Source organism: Diaphorina citri, unplaced genomic scaffold, assembly GCF_000475195.1.
Source record: "Diaphorina citri unplaced genomic scaffold, Diaci psyllid genome assembly version 1.1 scaffold2200, whole genome shotgun sequence".
In the NCBI taxonomy this organism is placed as follows: Eukaryota; Metazoa; Arthropoda; class Insecta; order Hemiptera; family Psyllidae; genus Diaphorina; species Diaphorina citri.
The window spans coordinates 19,887-45,203 of record NW_007379625.1 but is presented as its reverse complement, the minus strand read 5'-3'; the positions used below and the strand labels follow the sequence as shown (position 1 = coordinate 45,203).

General features: G+C 37.9%; 3 protein-coding genes across 3 annotated transcripts; 1 reads left to right on the top strand and 2 right to left on the bottom strand.

Moving 5' to 3' along the window:
- Positions 1-3,008: 3,008 nt before the first annotated feature.
- LOC103518456 (cyclin-dependent kinase 9) lies at positions 3,009-7,395 on the top strand. The gene is made up of 8 exons (XM_017447820.2): positions 3,009-3,047; positions 3,084-3,107; positions 3,592-3,682; positions 4,072-4,238; positions 4,995-5,113; positions 5,678-5,816; positions 6,043-6,174; positions 6,648-7,395. Exons 1-8 carry the CDS (start codon positions 3,009-3,011, stop codon positions 6,969-6,971), a joined length of 1,035 nt encoding a protein of 344 aa, XP_017303309.1. The 3' UTR covers positions 6,972-7,395.
- A 3,908-nt stretch (positions 7,396-11,303) lies between these two features.
- On the bottom strand, positions 11,304-22,434 carry LOC103518459 (N-acetylgalactosamine kinase). The gene is made up of 9 exons (XM_026830248.1): positions 22,427-22,434; positions 20,163-20,442; positions 19,392-19,445; positions 18,971-19,233; positions 18,344-18,464; positions 15,753-15,896; positions 13,470-13,584; positions 12,434-12,635; positions 11,304-11,947 (listed from the first exon to the last, which is right to left on the bottom strand). The coding sequence occupies exons 1-9, from the start codon at positions 22,432-22,434 to the stop codon at positions 11,752-11,754; spliced, it is 1,383 nt and encodes a 460-aa protein (XP_026686049.1). The 3' UTR covers positions 11,304-11,751.
- Positions 22,435-22,547: 113 nt separating this feature from the next.
- LOC103518458 (ecdysone-induced protein 78C) lies at positions 22,548-24,439 on the bottom strand (the record flags this gene model as incomplete). Its single annotated transcript, XM_008483528.1, is given in 4 exon segments — positions 22,548-22,603; positions 22,893-23,034; positions 23,636-23,904; positions 24,298-24,439. Coding segments are annotated over 4 exon segments (609 nt in total), but the record flags the coding sequence as incomplete, so codon positions are not given.
- Between the last annotated feature and the right edge of the window lie 878 nt (positions 24,440-25,317).

The window sequence follows — 25,317 nt, the reverse complement described above, 5'->3', positions numbered from 1 at the left end:
CTCCTCAACCTCTGAACATGATCTGAAGAAACAACAAGATAAAAGGTCAATTCAAGATCTTATCGTCCCGAAATCGAAGAGAAGGAAGACAGGATAGAAGAAAGCCAGCCGTTCCAAGAACGAACCTTATCCGTAATCCGCCCTAGGCGGGAATCGTACCCGCGACCTAGCGTTTACAAGGCAGACGCTCTACCTTCCAAGCTAACTAGGCTAGCACTTTTCAAGCTCGCTGGCGTCTACTTCTGCTTTTTTTTAATCCTTATAGGCTTTTTAAAAGTGTTGTTGCCTTTCTAAAAAAATTCGCTTCTTTGTAGACAGATCAAGAAAAGTGCATTTTGACAAAGGGGTACCCTGTATAGATGCTGTCAAGCAATGAGTATTAGATTTATTTCATGTACATGTACCTAGGTGCAATTTAACACAATACTTGTTAGTGTGTGTGTGTCTCTTCCTCTCTTTGTACCTGATTAGGGCCTTGTCTATTTCATATGAGTTATTTATTTATTTTTCCCATCATAATTAACTATTGAAGTCAAAGGGACATGAGTTTGAACCTTATCCTGTAAGCTAGCCAGATATTCTAAAATTAACCCACCTAATGTTTTACCACAGTATTTTGATAACAATAATGCTTGAAGGGCTGACTACCAGTTGTGTGTCCTCTTTTAACCCAGTTCTTTTATTTATTTAATAGGTAGTGATTTCTAAAAATCAGTTTTTCACAACTCAACTTTGTTTTGGATGGATCACTAGATAAATTTGGGTACCTTCTTACATTTTATTAGTTCTCTTCTTATAATTATGATTTTTCTCATATGATTCTTCTTATATGATTCTAAATTTATTTTGTTATTTTTGAAGTTTGCAATGAGGGTTAATCATTTGAATGATCCTGCTCCTCAATGTTCATCAAATTCAGTCTAGGAGAAATCAAGAAAGTTATTCAGCAGCTGCTGAATGGACTTTATTACATTCATAGCAATAAGGTGAGAGATGTCAACCATGTATTTTACCTAGATTTTCAGTAACTGACAGCAATATTTTCTGTATCACCCTGTCTTTAGGAAAAACACTTGTAATTGAGATAGCAAGAAAATGAAACTCACATGTTTAAATGAGAGTAGCATGAAAAATATCGTTTATGAAATGTGACTCAATTTTGGCAGAGTTTTTTTTTCCAAGCACTTTAAAACTGCCTCCCTAGCTGGCATATTTTTAGTGTTCAGAAGTTCAGAGTACTACACTCTCTTGATAACCTCACAAGCATAGTGTATTGCTAAAATATTAGATAGGTACTGAGAGCTTCTAAAAAAAGGAAATAAGGAATGGCTCCTATGTAGCCACCTCTGAAGAGAAGTGGTTAAGTTGTTAGCCTGTCCTGATGACATATAGTTACTTTGTGTTTGGTACCGTAAGCAAAGGAGTGTCTTTGAATCCTGACCAAGGAGTATGGGAAGTTCAGAGTACTACACTCTCTTGATAACCTCACAAGCATAGTGTATTGCTAAAATATTAGATAGGTACTGAGAGCTTCTAAAAAAAAAGGAAATAAGGAATGGCTCCTATGTAGCCACCTCTGAAGAGAAGTGGTTAAGTTGTTAGCCTGTCCCGATGACTTATAGTTACTTTGTGTTTGGTACCGTAAGCAAAGGAGAGTGTCTTTAAATCCTGACCAAGGAGTATGGCTTGCTGCTGAGGTAAAAGGACTCATCAGTTGCAATAATATTAAACTTAACTACATTAATTTTGTAATATCTCTTACCTGTAGCATGATATTATAGGAAGCATCCTGTAAGCTTCCTTTGAGAAAGTTCCTCTTTTTCATGTTGATTTTGATATAGCTTTGTTGTGGTGTTTGAAGATGGGGTATCCACTGTACAAGAAAATGTTAGATTTTCACCAGAAGTGAAGATCGACTGTCACAAGCTCTTTGCGATAAATGATGCTAGCCATTCCTAATCGTGTACAGTTTCCTCTTATCACAAATAATCAATTGATTTTGATATAGCTTTGTTGTGGTGTTTGAAGATGGGGTATCCACTGTACAAGAAAATGTTAGATTTTCACCACAAGTGAAGAGCGACTGTCACAAGCTCTTTGCGATAAATGATGTTAGCCATTCCTAATCGTGTACAGTTTCCTCTTATCACAAATAATCAAAAAAAATCTCCACATTTCCAAAAGACAAGCTCCTAGTCACCATTGACAGTTAACTTCTATTGGTGATATGATAATGATAATGTGTAAATGTGATTATAACTTAAAAACTTAATTAAAAGAAAACCACGGAATTAAATTATGAAATATTAGAGATGTGTAAAGACTGACTGACTGAATTAAAAGACTTGAATCCCACACAAAGACTGAATGACTTAAACAGTCCCTACTCAAAATACCCAGTCCCAGTCCCAAAACGCCAAAACTCCCAATCCTAAGATTTGAATTCGATTGAATTGAATGAGAAGTTTATATTTTTTTCGGAGTTTTCGGCAATCTCCGTTTACGAATAATAACGAACTTCCGAATTCAAAGCCTCAAAGTTAATATAATATGCCTCTGTTCAGAAAAAAAACACAACTTGGCAGGACGAAACACTACCACTGTTTAGTTTAGTCTTGTTTAGACTGCGGTAGTAAAGGGACTTTTCAGTCTCATTCTGGCAGTATAAGCAGGGTACCTATATTCACCCCACTTCAAAGCCTCAAAGTTAATATAATATGCCTCTGTTCAGAAAAAAAACACAACTTGGCAGGACGAAACACTACCACTGTTTGGTGTAGTCTTGTTTAGACTGCGGTAGTAAAGGGACTTTTCAGTCGCATTCTGGCAGTATAAACAGGGTATATTCTACCACTGTGATTCTTACCTTGGCACTTAGACGACACTCCACCACACGTGTGTTGAACTCGCTCGACTGCGCCTTGTTTTTGGTGGCCAGACTTTGAGCCACGACAAACACGGCCTGGCTGGGCAAAACCACGTCTTCACTGCGCAACGGATGGAATTGAATGTGTTTGGCGCAGCCCGGTGAGGCGAGGAATGCGATGGCTTGATCCATACCACCTCCTTGGGTGCCTATGTAGTGTTCGGATAATGAAAAGGAAGGGGTAAGCTAAGAAAATTTGTTATCTCTTTGTTCAGCTCTATTAACAAGGAATAATTCAGGGTTTCCTGATGAGAATATTGAGGTGAAAGTTAATCTACATATTTAAAAATTATGTTGGGCATCTTTGTATGAGGATAATGAAAAGGAAGGGGTAAGCTAAGAAAATTTGTTATCTCTTTGTTCAGCTCTATTAACAAGGAATAATTCAGGGTTTCCTGATAATATTGAGGTGAATGTTAATCTACATATTTAAAAATTATGTTGGGCATCTTTGTTATGTTTGCCCTTTTTTCCATACAAGGTTGAATGTGTTTCTAAATTAAGGCCAAATAAAAATACCCAACATGTTTTTTCATAGGGGTTTTTTTTTTTTTCAATTGCCTGCAATTTTGATATTTGTTGGTTGGTTCCTATTGGTAAGAGAAACCTTGATACAAAACAAATGATATAATTAATTGTAAAAAAATACTGTTTGTCTTTTCCAGTTCCCCATCACTGCACTGAGAGAGATAAAGATCCTTCAATTGCTCAAACATGAAAATGTAGTCCATCTAATAGAAATTTGTCGAACCAAAGGTAAAGTCTTCTATTTCCAAGTGTCCTTTGTCCAATATTTTTCATTTATTTATTTTGTCCATCCCTTTTAAAAAATTAGTAGTTAGTAGGTATGTATTTAACAGTTGTCATTTCCTTTTTGATTTGATACTTGTTCATTTAGAATACTCATAGAAATTTGTCGAACCAAAGGTAAAGTCTTCTATTTCCAAGTGTCCTTTGTCCAATATTTTTCATTTATTTATTTTGTCCATCCCTTGTAAAAAATTAGTAGTTAGTAGGTATGCATCTAAGAATTTTCATTTTCTTTTTTATTTGATACTTGTTCATTTAGAATACTTGCAAGTGTCCTTTCTTCATTCCTGCTACAGTCAATTAAAATAATGCCTGAATATTTTGTTTCATTTCAGCCAACCAATACAACCGGTACAGATCCACATTTTATCTTGTGTTTGATTTCTGTGAACATGATCTGGCTGGACTCCTGTCAAATATTCACGTCAAATTCAGTCTAGGAGAAATCAAGAAAGTTATTCAGCAGCTGCTGAATGGACTTTATTACATTCATAGCAATAAGGTGAGAGATGTAATATTGGCTTTTCAATAAGGTGATTGAGAAGCAATAATATTAACTTTTTAATAAGGTGACTGAGCAAATAGTTTGTGAAGATACACAGGCATGCATACTGGAACTTTGCCTGGCTCATTGCTGAGTGGTCAGGTTAAAACAAGAATATCCAAGGCATTAGATCCAACAACTGAAATAAATGAAGAAAAGTTCAAAGATAGAACATGATGGAGAGGCTTTGTTCACAGTTGACCCATTTCTGGACCAACTTAAGATTTGATGATAATCCAAGGCATCCTTCAAACTACTGTGTTAACAGAATTTTTTCACAGTAGAACAATTTGCTGATAGAAAGTTATTCAGCAGCTGCTGAATGGACTTTATTACATTCATAGCAATAAGGTGAGAGATGTAATATTGGCTTTTCAATAAGGTGACTGAGGAGAAGCAATAATATTAACTTTTTAATAAGGTGACTAAGCAGATAGTATGTGAAGATACACAGGCATGTATACTGGAACTTGGCCTGGCTCATTGCTGAGTGGTCAGGTTAAAACAAGAATATCCAAGGCATTAGATCCAACAACTGAAATAAATGAAGAAAAGTTCAAAGATAGAACATTATGGAGAGGCTTTGTTCACAGTTGACCCATTTCTGGACCAACTTAAGATTTTATGATCCAGGGCATCCTTCAAACTACTGTGTTAACAGAATTTTTTCACAGTAGAACAATTTGCTGAGTGATTTCTTTTCTTTTATTTCAGATTTTACACCGTGATATGAAAGCTGCCAATGTACTGATAACCAAAACAGGGATTCTAAAATTAGCTGACTTTGGATTAGCCAGAGCTTTTAGTCAAACCAAAAATGGACAAGTGAACAGGTGAGGAATACAGTCAATTTTTCTCCTATCTACCTATGGTTTATAGAGTAACCTATGATTTTAATAAAATATAACCCATAAAACTCCAAAATACTTGAGACCTTGGCTCAACTGTGGTGCTAAAAGGACTCGACATAAAGTTATTTCCAATGTACTGATAACCAAAACAGGGATTCTAAAATTAGCTGACTTTGGATTAGCCAGAGCTTTTAGTCAAACCAAAAATGGACAAGTGAACAGGTGAGGAATACAGTCAATTTTTCCCCTATCTACCTATGGTTTACAGAGTAACCTATGATTTTAATAAAATATAACCCATAAAACTCCAAAATACTCGAGACCTTGGCTCAACTGTGGTGCTAAAAGGACTCGTCATAAAGTTATTTTTGGTTAAATTTAAATCTTTGTAAAAGCTTAAGAAGAGTTCTCTTTTCTCAGGACTTTAAATTTCGACCTAAGTTGATCAAACTTAACATTTACAGTCCTACTTCAGCAAGATAAATTAGGTAAATTCTATTGTAATACACATTCCTAAATCTAACTTCTACCTGCCCTTGTTCCCAGGTATACAAACCGAGTAGTAACGCTGTGGTATAGGCCTCCTGAACTTCTACTAGGGGATCGTAATTATGGCCCCCCTGTGGACCTGTGGGGTGCTGGCTGTATCATGGCCGAAATGTGGACGCGTTCCCCTATTATGCAGGTATGTTGAACAAACGAACAGAGTTTTTTATGGGACAAATGAGTAGCTATTTTGATCGAGTAGCGACCAGTGGCGGCATTACCAGTGTTAATTGATGATACAAGTAGATGAAAATTAATAGTAAAGGAGGCACTTAGGAGTGCTGTGATATTCACAAAAGTTGTGTAAGAGCTCTCTGCTTTACCACAAAGATTCATGATTTTGATTTGATTATTTCTGTTCACAGGGTAACACAGAACAGCAACAGATCACTCTCATATCACAGCTATGTGGTTCTATTACTCCCGAATCGTGGCCTGGGGTGGAGACTCTCGACCTGTACAATAAGATGGAACTACCCAAGGCTCAGAAGAGAAAGGTAAGTTATGATCCTAATGTATGTGAAACTGTCCACTTTAAAATACAAGATGGTTCGAATCTCAGCCAGGGTGGAAATTTTCTAACCGTTCTAGGATAATGGATGGGCATGGATGTAAAATAATTGTCTGGCTGAGGGACGTTAAACAGGGAGTAGACCATCCTGAATTTCACTTACTAAAGAAATAGCAAAGGTTGAGTGCAAAGGGCATCCACTCGTAAAATTTGTAGCCAAAACCAATTGTCAGCCCAAAGTAATCAACCTAGTTAGGGCTGATTGAGAGGCTGACGAAAACGCCGACCCCGTCTGTACACGGGAAAAGGGGAAGAAAAAGAAGAAAATTTCATCCAGTATCTCTTGTCTCACCTCCCAGGTAAAGGAGCGTCTGAAGCCCTACGTGAAAGACCAATACGGGTGCGACCTCCTAGAAAAAAAAGAAAATTTCATCCAGTATCTCTTGTGTCACCTCCCAGGTAAAGGAGCGTCTGAAGCCCTATGTGAAAGACCAATACGGGTGTGACCTCCTGGACAAGCTCCTATTGTTAGACCCCTCCAAGCGATTCGATTCTGACGCTGCCCTCAACCACGACTTCTTCTGGACAGACCCAATGCCGAGTGACCTGTCCAAAATGTTGGCCCAGCACACCCAGTCCATGTTTGAGTACTTGGCCCCGCCCCGGCGGCCGGGGCATATGAGGGCACATCATCATCACCATCATGCGGGGGCCCCGGGGGCAGCTGGACCGGCCGCTGGACGTGCTACCACCGAGACGGGATATCATGATAGAGTGTTCTAAGAACGGGGGAAGTGACAGGGAAAGTAAGGAGAGGAAGTGTTCTAAGGAGGGGAAGTGACAGGACAAAGCGAGAGGGGTAGGGTAGAGTGAGAGAGTTAGAAGGATAAAGGAGTGACAGAAATTAAGGAGAGTGACAGGGATTTAATAATAGCTTGCTCCAAGGTAGGGGAAAGTGAGGGGGAGAGGAAAAAAAGGTTATTTTGGAGTTTTTTTCCCAACCAGGTGTAAATATTTTGGACCAACATTTTCTTGGAGAAAAATGTTATTTAGTAATTTTGGTGTTACCTTTAATGATTATTGAGGTACATCGTATGTATGAAGGCTCTGATGATAATTACCTATTTTTCCGTAGTTATTAGGAAAGTGTAGACGCGACGTACATATCACTGAATAATCTATGAGACTCGGTCATAAGGAAAAAAAATTACCCCTCATTTTCCAGCCATCATCACATTCTCTAATTGACATGATAAGTTGGTAAGTACTCTTCCCAGTATAGCTCAATGAAATACCTAATGTAATTGTGTGTATATTTGTACATAGAAAAGAAAAACACATTGTGTAAGGACATGCACTTTTTGGGTACTTTTACATCGGAATAGGACTCTATCTCGAAAAAAATTGTCATTTGGTTGAGCCCCAACCGTTCTAGGATAATGGATGGGCATGGATGTAAAATAATTGTCTGGCTGGGGGACGTTAAACAGGGAGTAGACCATCCTGAATTTCTTTTACTAAAGAAATAGCAAAGGTTGAGTGCAAAGGGCATCCACTCGCAAAATTTGTAGCCAAAACCAATTGTCAGCCCAAAGTAATCAACCTAGTTAGGGCTGATTAAGAGGCTGACGAAAAACGCCGACCCCGTCTGTACACGGGAAAAGGGGAAGAAAAAGAAGAAAACTTCATCCAGTAGGTATCTCTTGTCTTACCTCCCAGGTAAAGGAGCGTCTGAAGCCCTACGTGAAAGACCAATACGGGTGTGACCTCCTGGACAAGCTCCTGTTGTTAGACCCCTCCAAGCGATTCGATTCTGACGCTGCCCTCAACCACGACTTCTTCTGGACAGACCCTATGCCGAGTGACCTGTCCAAAATGTTGGCCCAGCACACCCAGTCCATGTTTGAGTACTTGGCCCCGCCCCGGCGGCCGGGGCATATGAGGGCACATCATCATCACCATCATGCGGGGGCCCCGGGGGCAGCTGGACCGGCCGCTGGACGTGCTACTACCGAGACGGGATATCATGATAGAGTGTTCTAAGAACGGGGGAAGTGACAGAGTCGAGGGGTAGGAGAGACAGGACAAAGCGAGAAAGGCAGGGTAGAGTGAGAAAGTTAGAAGGATAAAGGAGTGACAGAAATTAAGGAGAGTGACAGGGATTTAATAATAGCTTGCTCCAAGGCAGGGGAAAGTGAGGGGGAGAGGAAAAAAAGGTTATATTGGAGTTTTTTTTCCCGACCAGGTGTAAATATTTTGGACCAACATTTTCTTGGAGAAAAATGTTATTTGGTAATTTTGGTGTTACCTTTAATGATTTTGGTATTACCTTTAATGACATCGTACGTATGAAGGCTCTGATGATAATTACCTATTTTTCCGTAGTTATTAGGAAAGAATAGACGCGAAGTACATATCACTGAATAATCTATGAGACTCGGTCATAAGGAAAAAAAAATACCCCTCATTTTCCAGCCATCATCACATTCTCTAATTGACATGATAAGTTGGTAAGTACTCTTCCCAGTATAGCTCAATGAAATACCGAATGTAATTGTGTGTATACTTGTACATAGAAAAGAAAAACACATTGTGTAAGTAAGGACATTTAAATCTTTTCTAATAAATACCTACCTTTATTTAAACAAATTCATTTCTTGAATCACATATTGAATAAATCTTGGTTTAATTTTGAACCACAGCTTCTTTGAATTAGACTAAGACAATATGAATCTACGAACTAGTGAAAAATGCTTCTCTTCACTTAATGGTGGTATTGTGTATTTCTCCAACATTTTCATGGTCTAGCTATTAATATTAAATTTTATTGAGATCAGTAATGTGATGCAAATCGTTTTATTTCAATGGAGCAGTTGCAAATGGGTAAAAATTATAAATAAATGGTCGATTCCTATGTAAAAAGTTGGGAAAAATCCAAATATGAGGTCAAAACTCCGAAAAAATAACTGTAAAAGGTCGAAAATTCAATTTTTATTTTCCCTTCTAATGAAAGAGTTCAAAGATGTGTGACGTCAGACTTTACGCAGTTGTTTTTTTCGTCCGTTAGGTAGCGCCAATCATCACATTCTCTAATTGACATGATAAGTTGGTAAGTACTCTTCCCAGTATAGCTCAATGAAATACCGAATGTAATTGTGTGTATATTTGTACGTAGAAAAGAAAAACACATTGTGTAAGTAAGGACATTAAAATCTTTTCTAATAAATACCTACCTTTATTTAAACAAATTCATTTCTTGAATCACATATTAAACAAATCTTAGTTTAATTTTGAACCACAGCTTCTTTGAATTAGACTAAGGCGATATGAATCTACGAACTAGTGAAAAATGCTCCTCTTCCCGCTAGCGGAGGAGCAGAAAGAACTGCGCAGAAACGTATGCGCACAAACACATTAATGCGTTGTCTGCGAGGGAGCTTTGCTCGGGACTTTTGTTGTGACGTCATCGCCTACGGGAGCGTATGCCGTGACGTCAAAGTTCACGATTTACCGGCATTTTTTTAAATCGAATTATCTCGGGATCTAAAAGTTGTAGAAGAAAAAGTAAAATTCCGTTGGTCCTCATTTTTCCTGCTCTATGACTTTGAAACATCACCCAAGTAAGCGCAACTGATCTATTCAAAGAACCTGAGGTTAATATGCATTTGTTCAAAATAAAACTACACAATACCCTGAAAATTGGCAGATTTTTTAAAATACCCCTTTGGGAAATATAAATAAGTTTAAATTATTATTATGAATCAGTCTAAAACGCACCTACGAAAATGGGTACAAATGACGTAAAATGGAAGTACAAAAAATTGGTCTTGTGTAAACATTGTACAAAAACGGGAAGATATTATGTGTGCTTTTTCTACGAATGACAATTTTTAAGAGAAATACATTGAGGACTATGACTTCCCATTCTGTGACGAGGCCACCAAGTACGAGAAAGTTGCCAAAATAGGACAGGGAACATTCGGGTAAGTTACAATGTCTACATGCTTTGTTTCAACTTTCCTCCTAGAAATTTCAATTTTGCATAGGACGGGAAAGATATGAGAGTTCTGTGGTATTTTTCCATGTATAAATTTATTTTATGGTTGAATTTTGACCCACTATGTAATTTAAAGGTGGAATTCAATTCATTTCTGGGGTGCTTGCATCGTCCTTGGTTTCTGATCAATTTTAGAAATGAATCATCTATTCAAAGAACCTGAGGTTAATATGCATTTGTTCAAAATAAAACTACACAATACCCTGAAAATTGGCAGATTTTTTAAAATACCCTTTTGGGAAATATAAATAAGTTTAAATTATTATTTATGAGTCAGTCTAAAACGCACCTACAAAAATGGGTACAAATGACGTAAAATGGAAGTACAAAAAATTGGTCTTGTGTAAACATTGTACAAAAACGGGAAGATATTATGTGTACTTTTTCTACGAATGACAATTTTCTCTTAAATGCTGCTGATAAGTACTAAACAAAACTGAAGTTAAATGCGAGCTAAATATGTTTTAAAAAAATCACAGAGATATGGGACGTTTGGTTTACAAGATGATACCTCATTTACACTATTGGTTAGCATGGATGTGTAATATGATTAAGGTTACCTACATTAAATATGGCGAGCGGACTAAAACAAAATGTAGTGCTTAACGTAGTTTTGTTGATTGACTAACTTAGTTTATGTTTCCCTAATTTACACATAAAAAATATTAAAGGACGAGGTTAAATATTATAAACTTCTTGAAAGAAGTTTCGAGCTAAATATGTTTTAAAAAAATCACAGAGATATGGGACGTTTGGTTTACAAGATGATACCTCATTTACACTATTGGTTAGCATGGAATGCATGGATGCGTAATATGATTAAGGTTACATTAAATATGGCGAGCGAACTAAATCAAAATGTAGTGCTTAACGTACATTTGTTGATTGACTAACTTAGTTTATGTTTCCCTAATTTATACATAAAAAATATTAAAGGACGAGGTTAAATATTATAAACTTCTTGAAAGAAGTTTTAAGTCAATTAGTCCGGTGAAGTTCAAAAGTTAGTCACAAGATTTCACCCAATACCAATACACAACTCTTTGTTTCATTACAAATTTTCATCAGTAAATGGTTTCTTCAAATTAAATTGGTCCCGAGGGCAAGGAAAACCTAGACCCTTGACAAATGGAGTGTGCCTGAGGGCATGTGATGTGTTCCAATCCACTTGACCCAAAGATCTCCAGTTAATGACCTCTTCTTGCACGATTTTTTTTTAAATGTATTATAAATTTTTGGATTCCGCTTGACGAGAGCTTTCCAAAAATACCTACTTCGACCCCCTCGGATGATATTTTTTTACTGGCATCATATGGCGCCGGCGCGGCGTACATGATAGGGATAACTTCTCAAACAATTCATATCTGGCATCATAATATATGATGCCTCGGTGCAAGAAGAGGTTTAATAAATACGAGAAGTATGTAATTTTCGAATTCGACGAACATTAGTTCACTGACGCGGCTCGTGTAAATGAGGTATCACGGGGGGACGGGCAGTACGATTTCACTCATACTTAACGATCTGACAGCCGCCTTCCTCGTCACATTGGAATATGATGGCGCCAGTTTGAGGCTTTGTGGTGAAGATGAGATCTGGTTTGGAGCTAGTCCTCTGGTCTGTGTAGAACTTGGCTTGAACCTGGGTGACCAGGGCTTCGCAGGAGGACTTATCACTGAGCGCCACAACGCAGCCTCCCCATCTGAAATAGACACAATGTGGGAATTAGTGCGGTAAATTAGTGGGAAAAATACGAGGGAAATGTGGGAATAAGTGGATACTAACAGAGCACTAACAGTCATGAACAGAGTGAATCCTAGAGACACGAAGAGAGGAGGAAAACCAGCTACAAGATGGGTGGATCCAGTCATGAAAACTGCTGGAACTCTATGAATAGCATAGGACAGAGAGGGTAGGCGACCTAATCAGAGCTTTTTCTACTGCTTGAATAGGACAGAGTACCCTTATTCAACACCAAACTACCACTACATTCTCGGTCAAATTCTCCAATAAAACTTGAGATAATCCATACCTTGGCTGGGATTGAACCCACGCCATAATGTTTACCAGGTGAGCGTCTTGACTAATACACCACCTAGGCAGGCGATTATTTTAAAATTCTCCAAAAATGTCGAGAAAAAATCCATGCCTTAGCTGGAATTGAAAGGGTGCTCTAAGTAAAACTTACCCTGCCCCGGTCAGTCGAGCACCATAGGCTCCTGCCTCTCTAAAGCAGGTCACCAGACTATCCAAAGCTTCATGACTACACTCGTACTTTGTCGCCAAACTGGTGTGGCTCTGGTTCATAAGGGTGCCTAGCTGTTGTAACTTTTGCTCCTCGGATATATCACTCCTGCAGACGCTCAGGAATCGCTCTACTCGATAGGCCTCTGCGAATGAAAGGAATTTAACTGTGTCAAGCATACTTCAAATGGATTTTTTTAATTATGTTAAGCATACTTATATTTATATGCTCTTCACAAATATCGTTACACCTAGATAAATTTCATGACTGGACTTGGACTCGAACCACCAACCTCCAGATCCGAAGTCCAATGCGTTAACCACTACACTACTGAGTTTGGTCTCAACTTCAAATGATCGTCACAAAAATGTCGCACCTAAAAGTCTACACCTCGATAAATTAAATGACACTTAATGTGACTTATGACAGGCAGCCTAAATAGATGGTTTGGAGGGTAGAGCTCCAGTCTTGTAAGTGCTGGGTCACGGATTCGATTTCCGCCCAGGACGAGCTTTATCCCAAGCAGAACAGCTTTCCCATATCTTTCCTTCGATAAGGAGGGGGGGGGTCGACTTTTGGCTTACGACCTGTATTTATTCAAGGCCCTTTTGCATTTTGACAACATGGACGAAAATTCCAAGGATAGCAAGCATGTTGAACACTTCTCACTTACCCTCATACACATGCAAGGCGCGTTGTTTCACTTTGAAGGAAGCCACAGATCTCGTGTTAGGTGTGAGAATATCTGAATCCAGCTCTTCTTCTGAAACTTCTAGAATTTCCTGGACCTGCAAATAATATAAAACGTTCATTAAATGACATTTTTAGACGCATGTGATCTGTGCCTATTCTGTATTAGGGGGGGGGGGGGGAATCGACTTTTGGCTTACGACCTGTATTTATTCAAGGCCCTTTTGCATTTTGACAACATGGACGAAAATTCCAAGGATAGCAAGCATGTTGAACACTTCTCACTTACCCTCATACACATGCAAGGCGCGTTGTTTCACTTTGAAGGAAGCCACAGATCTCGTGTTAGGTGTGAGAATATCTGAATCCAGCTCTTCTTCTGAAACTTCTAGAATTTCCTGGACCTGCAAATAATATAAAACGTTCATTAAATGACATTTTTAGACGCATGTGATCTGTGCCGTAGCATGCCCATCCCATAGTATGTCCCTCGTGGGCGATAAGAGACAATACATAAGAGACATATTTTTGATTTGCCAACAATCAGCACTTGACGTAGATATGATATAATTATGAAGAAACAAAGTTTGCAAGTATGTACCTTGTGTTTTCCCCCCGACATTTTGGGTCTCAACACTTTATCAAATTGTCCTCCCGAGGCTAAGTGCATTTCGATAGGTAATTTTTAATCGATCCCTTTTTTTTTTTTTTTTTTTTTTTTTTTTTTATCCTTAACATACAACCATACCTAGATAATTTTGTTCATAAATTAAAATAAAATTCAAACAGATTTTCAGCAGCTCCTAAGCTAGAACATAAACTGACAACGGTGATATTTTTCAATTTTTGATGAGCTGGATCTATTGTACATTGTTGTACGTTGATATTTGTGTAAGTTGACCTTCTTATGACAATAATAGGGATAATACTAATCTGCTCGATAAGTAGGGATATGTATTATCAATAGTCTTGACTATTGAATCAGGTGTTAACATTCTCGAATACAGAAATGTTCACAGCAGAAAGTAGGTACCTACTTGTTATATTGCGTTTGTAACATGATAAAATGAAGACCACTCAACAGACCAGACTTGTTATCAGTCAAATGACATATCAGCTTACCTTTCTGTGCGGGGGACCTGAAGTTTTGAAAAGATGAGAAGAGTTGCTTAGAAAATGAAGACCACTCAACAGACCAGACTTGTTATCAGTCAAATGACATATCAGCTTACCTTTCTGTGCGGGGGACCTGAAGTTTTGAGAAGAGTTGCTTGATGAATCCACGACACTACAAACAAAGTACCAAAGTCCACACTCAAGTAAACTGAACAGTCCAAATATTACACCTGACTGCAAGCTTTGGTCTCCAGTAGTAGATTGCGGCTGAAATGCTGAATTTGGCTGAAATTTCCTTTTCCTTTTCTTTTTACTTGCCGACTTTTTTTTGTTTACATAACCAAATTCATCCACGACACTACAAACAAAGTACCAAAGTCCACACTCAAGTAAACTGAACAGTCCAAATATTACACCTGACTGCAAGCTTTGGTCTTCAGTAGTGGCTTGCGGCTGAATTTGGCTGAAATTTTCTTTTCCTTTTCTTTTCTTTTTACTTGCCGACTTTTTTTTTGTTTACATAACCACATTTGTACACACTTTTATCAGCTGATAACCATGGACTCTGACTGGAAGAGGATGGACTTTTTTCAGCTAAAAAAGTGAAGCTCTACTTCAGCAGGACAAATTAGGTAAATTCTATTGTAATACACATTCCTAAATCTAACTTCTACCTGCCCTTGTTCCCAGGTATACAAACCGAGTAGTAACGCTGTGGTATAGGCCTCCTGAACTTCTACTAGGGGATCGTAATTATGGCCCCCCTGTGGACCTGTGGGGTGCTGGCTGTATCATGGCCGAAATGTGGACGCGTTCCCCTATTATGCAGGTATGTTGAACAAACGAACAGAGGTTGTTTCACTTTGAAGGAAGCCACAGATCTCGTGTTAGGTGTGAGAATATCTGAATCCAGCTCTTCTTCCGAAACTTCTAGAATTTCCTGGACCTGCAAATAATATAAAACGTTCATTAAATGACATTTTTAGACGCATGTGGTCTGTGTCATAGCAATCATAGCATGCCCACACGAACAGAGTTTTTTATGGGACAAATGAGTAGCTATTTTGATCGAGTAGCGACCAGTGGCGGCATTACCAGTGTTAATTGATGATACGAGTAGATGAAAATTAATAGTAAAGGAGGCACTTAGGAGTGCTGTGATATCCACGAAAGTTGTGACCATAGTATGTCCCTCGTGGGCGATAAGAGACAATACATAAGAGACATATTTTTGATTTGCCAACAATCAGCACTTGACGTAGATATGGTATAATTATGAAGAAACAAAGTTTGCAAGTATGTACCTTGTATTTTTCCCGACATTTTGGGTCTCAACACTTTATCAAATTGTCCTCCCGAGGCTAAGTGCACTTTGATCTCTAAGCACAAATCTGCAAAAACTTCGACTCCACCGGGAATCAAACCCCAATATGGTGGCTCCATAGTCCATACTCACTTCTTCTTTGGTATAGGCCTCTGGGTGTAGAATGGCATCAGCTATGTCTATCATTTCTTTCAAGCTCACAGCAAGCTTGGTCTGCAATTCTCCCAAGTAAAGAATGTCCTTCCAATTGTCAACATCTTTCTTCTTGGCAATTATCTAGAAATAATATGAATAATGAATTAATGATTAAGTAGAAAAATAATAACTTTAAGACCTTGTTTAGACTGTGGGAGTAAAGGGACTTATCAGTCTCATTCCGGCAGTATAAACAGGGTATATTCTATTCTATTATTATGTTGAAATAACAATAAAATGCATGGTAGAAAATGAAAGTTCGAATCTTCCTAAGTAACTGAAAGAAAAAGGAATTTGAACTCTCAACTTACAAATGATCTGGTGCTTAATTTGTCACCCCACTTCCGAATTCTTAGTTTTTACCTTTTCTTTCTCGGATAATCGACCTCGTTCATTAATTTCCCTTCTGCTTACCTACATACCTCCTTGCCACTTCTCGGAACATCAGGCTTTCTGTGAGAGGAGTACCCTATCCATAATCTTATCCTGTCAGATTCAGTTGCAGTAGCTTAAATTTTAAGTGGTAACTGATATTGGTTTAAGTTTAAATTGCGTGTGTGTTTTGGAGTGTTTCATCATAGCAGGAGCTAAAAAAACTTCCTTTCTAAACTGGGCTTTTCCTAGAGACTCCAAGAAGACTTTTATGACTGAAAGCTGACATGTAAGAGAGGACCCAGTAAGATTGGTAAGTCAATTTAGGTACTCAATTTGTATTCTCATCAAATAGGATATTGTATCTTTCTTGTGCATGTTAAATCTAAATGGGAAAAAATCCAAAAACTGCCTAATGTTTGTAGATTATCAAAGAAGAAAATCCTGAATCATTGGTAAGTCAATTTACTCAATTTGTATTCTCATCAAAAAGGATATTGTATCTTTCTTGTGCATGTTAAATCTAAATGGGAAAAACTGCCTTAATGTTTGTAGATTATCAAAGAAGAAAATCCTCCTGAATTGTTTTGTGCAAAGCCAGCCTCTCACTATCAGGTAGATCTGACAGGTCCACATATCAGGTCTACCTGATACCTGATGAGCACACACACCATCAGGTACACCTCATAGGTAGACCTGATCAGGTGTACATGATACCTGATGAGCACACACCCACTATCAGGTGTACCTGTCAGGTCCACCTGATAGTGAATGACTGGCCTAAAGATTAAGCATTTGGCCTGCACACTGCTGTGCACTCATGTTTCTTTTGCAATAGTAGCTACTACCTGATACCTGATGAGCACACACACCATCAGGTACACCTCATAGGTAGACCTGATCAGGTGTACATGATACCTGATGAGCACACACACACTATCAGGTGTACCTGATCAGATGTACCTGCCACCTGATAGTGAATGACTGGCCTAAAGATTAAGCATTTGGCCTGCACACTGCTGTGCATTCATGTTTCTTTTGCAATAGTAGCTATAGTGAGCTAGTTACCACTAAAGTACCTACTCATTCTATCATACTAAAGGAAATGAAAAACAAGTCAATTTGAAATATTGAAAATAGTTCAAGAACAAATAATATAATTCACTTTTTTATGTTTTTTTTTTTTTATTTTTCAATTAAATTTAAATATTCGTACTATAGCATGATTGTCTCTAACATTACATATTGTTTATTACATCTAGTGTTTTTTTAGCTGTAGGTATGGAATCTGTGGTGACCAGTAAAGAGGCACTGCCACTGCAGGAATGAAATGGACTGGAAATACTCATATTGAAGGACATAATAGCATTTTGTTTCCTACAGACTTTTTAATCAAAGGCAGAACACATAGAAAAAAACTCATTGAATTTAGGCTTAGATTGGGTTTTTTTAGCTGTAGGTATGGAATCTGTGGTGACCAGTAAAGAGGCACTGCCACTGCAGGAATGAAATGGACTGGAAATACTCATATAGAAGGACATAATAGCATTTTGTTTCCTACAGACTTTTTAATCAAAGGCAGAACACATAAAAAAAAACTCATTGAATTTATGGTTAGATTGGGTAATTCTTCCTTTAGATTGGGTAGTTCTTCCTATCTTAATTTCCTAAAATTTTGCCTTTATCTCATACTCTCTCAGCTCTCTCTTTCTCCTCCTGTTGCTATTTCACTGGTGTTTGATTTATTTATTTATTTATTTTTTCTCATTACTAAAATAGACTGCTGATAGCAAAACATATTAGGTAGGTATGCATCTCTTCAAACTTTTTGTCAGAATTTTCATTACCTTGCCTTTGCCTACATCTACTTAACTTGCTATTTGTTGTTTTCCCTTTTGAAATCATTACCAGCAAACGTTTATAGCTGATTACTAAAATAGACTGCTGATAGCAAAACATATTAGGTAGGTATGCATCTCTTCAAACTTTTTGTCAGAATTTTCATTACCTTGCCTACATCTACTTAACTTGCTATTTGTTGTTTTCCCTTTTGAAATCCTTACAAACAAACGTTTACTTATAGCTGTGTACTTTTGAAGCAGAGTTGTTGAAATGAATTCTAAAACTGTTGAAAGTATTAAAGAAGAAGTAAGCACATCAGCAAGTAAGTAATAACAATTAGTATTAGAAGGCATAAGCATCAGATCCTGGATGCCTTTGATTCCACATAGGAAGTACTCGTACCATTGGGGTGCCTTGCCATCTTTCACTTTTATACTGAAACAACATAACATGTAAACCACTTTGTTACACCTTTGAGAACTCTCATAGACTATGCCCAAACAGTCTCTGGTATACTCAAAGGTAAATGAAGTTTTGTTTTAATGCCAAACCCTTTTGCATTTTGTATAATCAATTGACAGTGGCATACCTAAATATTCTTTTTCAACCCCTCCCCAAGTTTTTTTTTTCCTGTAAGTGGTTCTAGACTCTGGACAATTTGATCTTTGTGAACATTGAACACCTAGGGCCCGAAAGATAATAGAAGTAAACATTTTCTACTCTCTTACCTAAAAGTATCAACTGTGCTGTGGTAATCATCATATCCTTTTGCATTTTGTATAATCAATTGACAGTGGCATACCTAAATATTCTTTTTCAACCCCTCCCCAAGTTTTTTTTTTCCTGTAAGTGCTTCTAGACTCTGGACAATTTGATCTTTGTGAACATTGAACACCTAGGGCCCCAAAGATAATAGAAGTAAACATTTTCTACTCTCTTACCTAAAAGTATCAACTGTGCTGTGGTAATCATCATACTTCTGATCATCAATATTGTAGAGGTTCAAATCTCCGTTCTCATTACACTTGAATGCAACCAAGATGTTCTGTTCAAGAGCCATAGGGCATACCGAGTACCGACAGTAATCAATATGTTCACCGATCAAATTCACTCTACCAGGAACCTGTAAGAAGGATGAACAACAAATGAGAAATGGAAGATTCCAAATAGAGTTCCAAGAGGATTTGGACCATATGTCACAGATCTACTGTAAATGCATCTTTGTGATTACCAGCCATAAGCATCAATGAAGCTACATATTAATTGATTGATGTCACAGAAGTTGGATTTGAAAGGGATTCAATCCAGGTTCTCTGGCATACAAATCTAGTATAGTATCCACTTGGCAGCCATAGGGCATACCGAGTACCGACAGTAATCAATATGTTCACCGATCAAATTCACTCTACCAGGAACCTGTAAGAAGGATGAACAATAAATGAGAAATGGAAGATTTCAAATAGACTTCCAAGAGAATTTGGACCCTATGTCACAGATCTACTGTAAATGCATCTTTGTGATTACCAACCATAAGCATCAATGAAGCTATATATTGATTGATTGATGTCACAGAAGTTGGATTTGAAAGGGATTCAATCCAGGTTCTCTGGCATACAAATCTAGTATCACAGATATTGCTTAACACCTTGACTGCCACACCATTTTTGCTTGTTTATTTCCTATGCCATGGGTAATTTTTGGCCTGAAATAATGTTTTCTATCAAAATGATTAAACTATTGCTCTTTTTTTATACCTATAAATAAATATATATATATAAAATCATTATCATTATTAAATAAATAAAATATGTTTAGTAAAATTATATTAACCTATTCGTGCTGACAGTTTACTAGTATTTTGTAGAAACTGTAACTACTTACCTTCAGTTGTAATTTTGCTCTGCATATCCTCTGGTTCTAGTTCAGTGGTTATAAAATGAATGTAGGCCTTGCCCTAATTATACCAAGACCAACCCCCTCACCTTGTTAACAATGGATGAAGCAAGTACAGCAGCACAAACCAGTGCACTACTGCTTGATTATCTACAAAATGTACGTATAGCTGAGATTCAAGAGTACCTACAGTATTTACCACTGAATTTAATTTTTTATGACAAGTATGTAAGTAGGTACCTCTGGAAGTAATACTATTTTCTTTCTCAAGGTACTTATGTTATGCTTTTGAATATGAAACATGGACGAGTAACTTGTGAGGTCGAACCCTCGATCTTCGTATTGTGGGACCGTCATTGGCCATCGCGGTTTGTCTAATTCTAGCTTCTTTGACACCAACACAGACAGTCCTTTTATCCTGCCAGAGTCCCCTCTTTCCTTCATCAGATCCTGGATGCCTTTGATTCCACATAGGAAGTATTCGTACCATTGGGGTGCATTGCCATCTTTCACTTTTATACTGAAACAATATAACATGTAAACCACTTTGTTACACCTTTGAGAACTCTCATAGACTATGCCCAAACAGTCTCTCTCACCTAAACTACCTAAGTAATTAGTAATTAGTGTAAAGAATTTTGACCAATTTTAAATTGAAGATACCTACCTGGTAATTGACCAATATTTTAGTTTTGACCAATGACAGAAGAAATGAAAATTTAATCAAACAACGGTGTGGGTGGTCTGTCTTCCTTACTAAATAGTCATTAAATTTGTGCTTTGGACAACCCCACATGTTACAAGTCCCCAGATGGGTAGCCGTACCTAAGTAATTAGTAATTAGTGTAAAGAATTTTGACCAATTTTAAATTGAAGATACCTACCTGGTAATTGACCAATGTTTTAGTTTTGACCAATGACAGAAGAAATGAAAATTTAATCGAACAACGGTGTGGGTTACCTAAGTAATTAGTAATTAGTGTAAAGAATTTTGACCAATTTTAAATTGAAGATACCTACCTGGTAATTGACCAATGTTTTAGTTTGGCCAATGACAGAAGAAATGAAAATTTAATCGAACAACGGTGTGGGAGGTCTGTCTTCCTTACTAAATAGTCATTTGTGCTTTGGACAACCCCACATGTTACAAGTCCCCAGATGGGTAGCCAAATAAAATAAGTACCCAGATTCTCTATTTCACTGCTCATACTGAGTCGTAGTATCTAGATTATACAGGGTGTCCTTTGGTAAATTAGACACACCAGAAAATAGGCATCAGATACCTACACGTACGTAAGTTATTAGGGTGTAGGTACCCTAATTTTATATAGGGTACCCTAGTGTCAACAGGAAAAAATCGGACATTATTTCGCATTTTTAAAAACTTTTTTTTTGCTCCAAGTTTGTGTGAACACCCTGTATATAGCAAGCAGAGTATTATACTAGGTAATAAGTAATTATTATTTTTTATGAACACATTTACTTAAGAAATGAAGTTGATTAACAAGAGAAGAGGAGTAATTACGATTCTTCCTTTCTTAATTTCCTAAAATTTTGCCTTTATCTCATACTCTCTCAGCTCTCTCTTTCTCCTCCTGTTGCTTATACCACCTTGCTATTTCACTGGTGTTTGATTTATTTATTTTTTCTCATTACTAAAATAGACTGCTGATAGCAAAACATATTAGGTAGGTATGCATCTCTTCAAACTTTTTGTCAGAATTTTCATTACTTTGCCTACATCTACTTAACTTGCTATTTGTTGTTTTCCCTTTTGAAATCATTACCAGCAAACGTTTATAGCTGTGTACTTTTGAAGCAGAGTTGTTGAAATGAATTCTAAAACTGTTGAAAGTATTAAAGAAGAAGTGAGCACATCAGCAAGTAAGTAATAACAATTAGTATTAGAAGGCATAAATTTGAAATTTACACTTATGTAAGTATTCAGTGTAAAGTTACAAAGACAGCTGGGCATAGTGGAATGCTAATTTCCCTCCAATGACCTAGGTACGTATTTGGATCCATACCCCGTAGTCATGTGTGCCAATAGTCAACAGGTGAAGGTGTAGGTTAGAAGGCATAATACCTAACAAATGAGAGCAGCAAGATGAAGGGGAGAAGAGAGAGAAGGAGGGAGAAAGAATTATACAACCAAGAGGAGGTTCGAGGGGGAACAGCCATTAAAAACACATACCCAGCAGTTACAAATGGTAATTCAAATAGGGATACCTGCAGATCTGCCCTACCATCTCACAATTTATTTTTTCTTAAATTTCTTTCTAAACTACAAAAATGGCTCTATCTACAAAATGTACGTATAGCTGAGATTCAAGAGTACCTACAGTATTTACCACTGAATTTAATTTTTTATGACAAGTATGTAAGTACCTCTACCAAAGTCAGATTTTCACTTACATCATACATGACTTCTAGTTGCTGCCTGGTGACGTACATCCCATCCGAAAATGTCAACGAACTATCCGTTGTCAACCTCGACACATAACCTATCCATAATTCGAAAAATCCCATTTTGATCAAAATCAATTGATCATCCTGGCTAAGATCACAGAAACCTGAAACGGAGAAAAAACGAAAATATTAATATTTACAACATTGAGGTTGCCATTAACGGACCATTTTGATCAAAATCAATTGATCATCCTGGCTAAGATCACAGAAACCTGAAACGGAGAAAAAACGAAAACATTAATATTTATAACATTGAGGTTGCCATTAACGGCACAAAAACGTTAAAAGACTTCGGAACGCCCTTTCGGTTTCACAGCCCAATGGTGGAGTATTTTACGGATTTAACATCTGCCTAGCAAACTGAAGATTGATCAGCTGTATATTACTTTCTATTTACGCATCGACTGATGTGCAGCACTTCTGTGAACCCGGACATAGTCAATACGAAAAAAGCCCTGATACCCACCAACCTATGTAGCTAAGCGCTCTCTCAGAACTTACCTGGAACTCGTTTGGCGAATTCCACTACCCTCTGCACAGAAGGCGTTACATGAGCAGCAAACTGTTGCCAAAGCCACAGCCTTTGACTTTCATGACATTCTGCTGTTGAGGATGCCACCTCCGGACTAGAGACTTCCGATGGCTGTGGAAAAACAGCAAACGAGGGACTGCATTAGTATCAAAAGAATACCTTTGTTAATTTGGCCATGGAAGGCAGGGTACCTTGACTGTCAGAGGGAGTATCGGAAAAATGGACCCAAACTGTTTTGGGGACTTTTCAGTCCTATTTAAACAGGATTAACAAGTTATATGCTATTCTCATGGATTATTTAGAGGCCTACCTACTCGTATGTAACTATGTAACAACATCGACTCAACCTGCACTCAAAGTGATCTCTATTCGTGCAGCCCCGCAGCCGTAGCAGTTACAGAATTCTGGAAGATCACATGCTTATTCATTTGGATACGGATAAGTGTTTAGACTGGGGGGGGGGGACTTTTCAGTCCTATTTGGGCAGGATTAACAAGTTATATGCTATTCTTATGGATTTTTTAGAGGCCTACCTACTCGTATGTAACTATGTAACAACATCGACACAACCTGCACTCAAAGTGATCTCTATTCGTGCAGCCCCGCAGCCGTAGTAGTCGCAGAATTCTGGAGGTTCACATGCTTATTCATTTGGACACGGATAAGTAAGTAAGTATGGATTATTTACATAGTAATCCTCGTTTAATCTTACCGGTAATGAAACAGGTTTGCGCACCAGTCGTCGCGTACCCTCCTCGGTGTATTCACAATTGGAATGGTGCGCCTGCGATACGGCCAGTATGACGTCATAGGTGAGCAGCTGTTTGGTGTCAAGCTCCGTGCTCGACGGCAGTGATTGAACCGGCCCGGCCGTCTCCAGACTGGAAGGTGGTTCGGCTCCCGTCGTGCTCACTCGGGTACTTCCGGTTTCGCTGTCACTTCGCTCGCGGGACCGTTTCGGAACACGACCGTATCTGACAGCTGTGGAGGAGAATGAGCGGGAGATGAGAGGTTAGGATTATTGGTCTTAATTGAATGGACGTCGTTTCGAAGTCTTGAAGTTTTTGCACCTCTTGCCATGCTTGATAAATAATGTCCGGCTTCGTAGATTCGTATACGCTTAACCCGACCTTTAGGGCTGTTTGCCCCTACACCTTAGCCTCAAAGTGGGCTTTTGCGTACGGAATTAGCTACTGACTCTTAAGTTTCAGCTAATCTGGTTACAAAAGATCTAATCAGGCCGCTGTGACTTAGGGCTTCAATAGCTGATGGTTCTATCTGAGGTAATAACCAGCGTCATCGCCAGATGAACCTATTTGAGTGAATAGTTACTCAAAAAGCTCAAATTCTGAAGGGAAATCAACTGATACTTACAATCTCTGGACATTCCAACGGCTAAACATTTTTTAAATCTACAATATTGACATCGATTCCTATTGAGACGGATCACGAGACACTTGCCATCTCGTAAACATCGGTACTCTATTTGCTTTTGTATACTTCGCCTAAAGAATCCCTGGAACATAGAAGAATAAACAATTGTTAAAGTTTTTGATAGTTGTAGTAGCAGTCTGCTCTCCTTCCACACATCATCACGAGACACTTGCCATCTCGTAAACATCGGTACTCTATTTGCTTTTGTATACTTCGCCTAAAGAATCCCTGGAACATAGAATAATAAATAATTGTTAAAGTTTTTGATAGTTGTAGTAGTAGTCTGCTCTCCTTCCACACATCATCCCGGTTATGCAGTTGGTTGGTTATTCCAGGAATTCAGCAGTGGCTATAGGATTTTGACGGAGATCAATAAGAGTAATTTATTTTTTTATTTATTTGGAGTAATGGACTTTTGAATAAAGTGAAACTATTGCCCTCATAGACAAGACGAACAGACGTCTAGGCACGGTGTGTAAAGACACATCATCCCGGTTATGCAGTTGGTAATTCCAGGAATTCAGCAGTGGCTATAGGATTTTGACGGAGATCAATAATAGTAATTTATTTTTTATTTATTTGGAGTATTTTATTTATTTGGAGTAATGGACTTTTGATTCTTTTGAATAAAGTGAAACTATTGCCCTCATAGACAAGACGAACAGACGTCTAGGCACGATGTGTAAAACATCCTGTTATCAGGATACAAAATACGACTCCGTTAAATTGCCATAGACACACCTTGAGTTCCATGCTTCCATGTTATTCCGTTCTTGACAAATTTTGTTTACCATTGGGAAATTATTCACAACAGTTACCAGTTACAACACAAATAAAGAAATACGCTCGTAGAATGCACATTGTGTTTCGCTGCAAATGCTTCCCGCATGTATTGTGTTCATCAGTTATAGAGCAAGCTCTTTTCTAGCATATTCTCTAAAATTGTGGAGGCACCTTGAT

Excerpts from the sequence above, each read along its gene's own strand:
- LOC103518456 (XM_017447820.2), top strand. The coding sequence starts at position 3,009 with ATGTGTTTGGCGCAGCCCGGTGAGGCGAGGAATGCGATG. Across the intron at positions 5,817-6,042 it reads CGCGTTCCCCTATTATGCAG|GGTAACACAGAACAGCAACA; the intron begins GTATGTTGAACA and ends TTCTGTTCACAG. Across the intron at positions 6,175-6,647 it reads CCAAGGCTCAGAAGAGAAAG|GTAAAGGAGCGTCTGAAGCC; the intron begins GTAAGTTATGAT and ends GTCACCTCCCAG.
- LOC103518459 (XM_026830248.1), bottom strand. Across the intron at positions 18,465-18,970 it reads AGCACAGTTGATACTTTTAG|TATAAAAGTGAAAGATGGCA; the intron begins GTAAGAGAGTAG and ends ATGTTGTTTCAG. Across the intron at positions 13,585-15,752 it reads AGGCCTATACCAAAGAAGAA|GTCCAGGAAATTCTAGAAGT; the intron begins GTGAGTATGGAC and ends TATTATTTGCAG.